Source organism: Triticum dicoccoides, chromosome 2B, assembly GCF_002162155.2.
Source record: "Triticum dicoccoides isolate Atlit2015 ecotype Zavitan chromosome 2B, WEW_v2.0, whole genome shotgun sequence".
NCBI classification, from domain to species: Eukaryota; Viridiplantae; Streptophyta; class Magnoliopsida; order Poales; family Poaceae; genus Triticum; species Triticum dicoccoides.
In genome coordinates, this window is record NC_041383.1 from 723,722,725 (window position 1) to 723,725,631 (window position 2,907).

Below are 2,907 nucleotides of genomic sequence, written 5' to 3' on the forward strand. Positions count from 1 at the left end.
GATCTATCTTTTTTATGTTTTTTTATTTCAACTTAAGTACTATGTGTGGGCTGTGACTATCGAGGAATTTTAAATTAAGTTATTGTAATATATTTATGTTCTGAAGCATTTTACAATGCATTTTTCGTTTTAAACGGACATAAAGTTTGGGATGATGCCGCCCGTTAGGTGCACCGACCGGCGATCAGCGAAAAGGGGTATGGGCGTCCGTTTTGCCGACCCAAAGGGACAAAATCCGGACAAAATCAGCTCTCTGGAAAGAAAGAAAATGCCAGCTGTACCTTTGCAGGTTGATGCGTGGCATTGCCCATTCTGCTCCTCTGCGCAACTTCAGAGTTCAGAGACAATCTGTCACATGTGTATTCCCCGCTGCCACCATCTTCTTCCTCAATGGGACAATTTACAAAGCCTGTGACTGGACCATCCTGAAGAAATTTATATTTTGGGCAAACAATCGATCCAACAAGGTTCGATCGATCTACCGTCAATCATTGCAATCTTATATTGGAACCTATGGAAATGACGAACTGCCAGTCTGCCACGGTGTTCCGCCGTGAACTCGAAGGGCTTCACACTCACAACGCCAGCGCCGCCAAACCAAAGCCAAAGCTGCAGGCAAACTCAAATAAGGGGAGCTGCATGCCCACCGGTGGAAGTGGAACCCGGCCGGCGACGGATCACGACGTCGTCTCCTTGGGAGGCGCTGCGCCGTTGCACGTCGTTGTACCGCTGCGAATTGCATGGCGCAGCCTCTGCAACGCAGCGTGGGACGAGCCGCCCTCCTCCACGGCCCGCCTGCACGCGGCCTTCATCTTCATGGCCTTCTCCCTCGCCATGGCGCCCTCCTCCTCCGACCCGCCGCACATCACGCGTCTCAACGCCCGCTCAAGCTCCGCCGCCTCCACGAAGTTGTCCCGCTCCCTGTCCACCTCCATCGCCACGGCCACGCCGACGACGGACACGAGCTCGAACGCGTTCAGATGCTGCTCCGCGTACAGCGGCCACGGCACCAGCGGCACGCCGTGCCACATGCTCTCCAGCGTCGAGTTCCACCCGCAGTGCGTCACGAAGCAGCCGACGGCGGCGTGCGCGAGTATCTCCTTCTGCGGGGCCCGCGTTGGCCACACCAGGCCCCGCCCCTCCGTCCGCTCCAGGAACCCCTCCGGGAGGAGCTCGTCCAGGTTCGCGTCCGTCGGGTGCCGCGAGCCGGCGGCCGGAGGGCCGCGCAGCGTCCACAGGAAGCGGTGCCCGCTGCGCTCCAGCCCCGCGGCCACCTCGTGCGCCTTGGCTCTGTCGAACCATCCCAGGCTCCCGAAGCAAAGGAACACCACCGACGCCCGAGGCTGCGCGTCGAGCCACCGGACGCAGGGCTCGTTCGACGCTTCCACGGCGTGGTCGATCACTGGACCGATCGGGTATAGCGGCGGCGCGCGTCGTCCAGGCACGCACTGGCCTCCGGCTATCGCGGCGAGAAGTCCGGGCTCGAGCGCGTCCACCGTATTAATGATGATGCCGTCGGCGTCCATGAAGCGACGGCCGTGGTACACGAACCACGCGTAGTTAGGGCTCTCATTATCGCCCAGAAACCCCGGAACAGACCCCGCGGGAACCGGCGGCATGCCCGGGACTTCCACCGCGCCGTCGTCGGACGCGTCGGAGTCGACGGCCAGCGCCGGCAGGCGCAGAGTGAGCGCGAGCAGCGCGGCCGTGGACGTGAAGTAGACGTACGTGGGCACGGCGAGCTCGTGCGCCACGTCGATGACGGCGGTGGCGAAGAAGTCTATGACGAGCGCCGCGGCGCCGAGTTCCGCCACGGCGACCCTGACGTGGGGCGCGTGCAGCTGCATGTAGCGGGACTTGAACTCCTGAAGGTTGCCGGCGCAGTCCGTGGGCGGGTCGACGGCGGGGAGGTGGTGGAACCGGATGCCGAGCCCAGAGGCGGAGGCCGCGACGCGCCGGACGTGCGAGTCGACCTCGGAGGCCGACTCGGGCGTCGCTGGCCGGACAATCAGCACGGTGACGGTGAGCCCGTCTCCGCCGTGAGCGAGCAGCCGCTTGCCGGCCTCGATGAGCGACATGAGGTGGCCCGAGCCGGGCTCCGGGAGGAGGAGGACGTTGGCGCTCGCCATTGCAGCACTTTATCGGGCAAAACGTGAGGAGTGATCGAAGCCTGCCGTCGTGGTTCTTGCCGGCCGAGGTGGAAGTGTCTGTCACGCGCAATACATAGGGAGAATATAGGAACGTTTCTTTTGGACTACTACTTGTGAACGTTGTGTACGTACGTGGGAACACCGACGACGATACAGTGCAGTGCACACGTTCTTCACGAGTGATTGGATCCTAGCCACGTCCTAGCACGTACGGCGATCGCCTTCGAGCCACCACCACCTCTGGCGGTGGCACGGTGGTACCGGAAATGTTCCTCACGACGGGCAGGCCGAGCCGACGGGGCCGTCGGGACGTCTCCGTCTGTGGACCGTCCACAAACAATTGTTCCTGTACTACTAGACAAAAATTGTTCGTGAACAGTTTAGTTTGTTGATTCGTGAACGTCATCATGGTTTGCGTGGACTGACGTCGGCAGCGGCTGGCTGTTCCGCCGTCCTCTGGTTGGGCCGTTGGCTCATCGGCGAGCCTCTTGCCAGCAATATCTTCCCGATAATTGATTCCAACAACCTGCAAGTGCACGACGGGGATGGGCAGGTCAGCTGGTTTGGCTGCCACGCCATATCACGAAACAACGCTGACTCGTCACGAGGAAAGACTAGCTAGTCATGCGGTGCTTACATGCATGTCATACCATGCTGATGGAGAGATGCTCGATAAAAACCCATTTGTCCGTATTGCATCCCAGTACACTTCTCTTTTCGATTATGTTGATGAACACTTGCAGAAGATACGACAAAG

The 2,907-nt window shown here is 60.1% G+C and overlaps 1 protein-coding gene across 1 annotated transcript; it reads right to left on the reverse strand.

The window, feature by feature from the left end:
• Nucleotides 1-336: 336 nt before the first annotated feature.
• LOC119365872 (UDP-glycosyltransferase 88B1-like) lies at nt 337-2,217 on the reverse strand. Its single transcript, XM_037631511.1, has one exon. It carries the CDS (start codon nt 2,127-2,129, stop codon nt 678-680), a length of 1,452 nt encoding a protein of 483 aa, XP_037487408.1. The 5' UTR covers nt 2,130-2,217; the 3' UTR covers nt 337-677.
• Nucleotides 2,218-2,907: the final 690 nt, after the last annotated feature.

Bases quoted from the DNA above. Each gene is read 5' to 3' on its own strand.
- LOC119365872 (XM_037631511.1), bottom strand. From the start codon at position 2,129: ATGGCGAGCGCCAACGTCCTCCTCCTCCCGGAGCCCGGCTCGGGCCAC.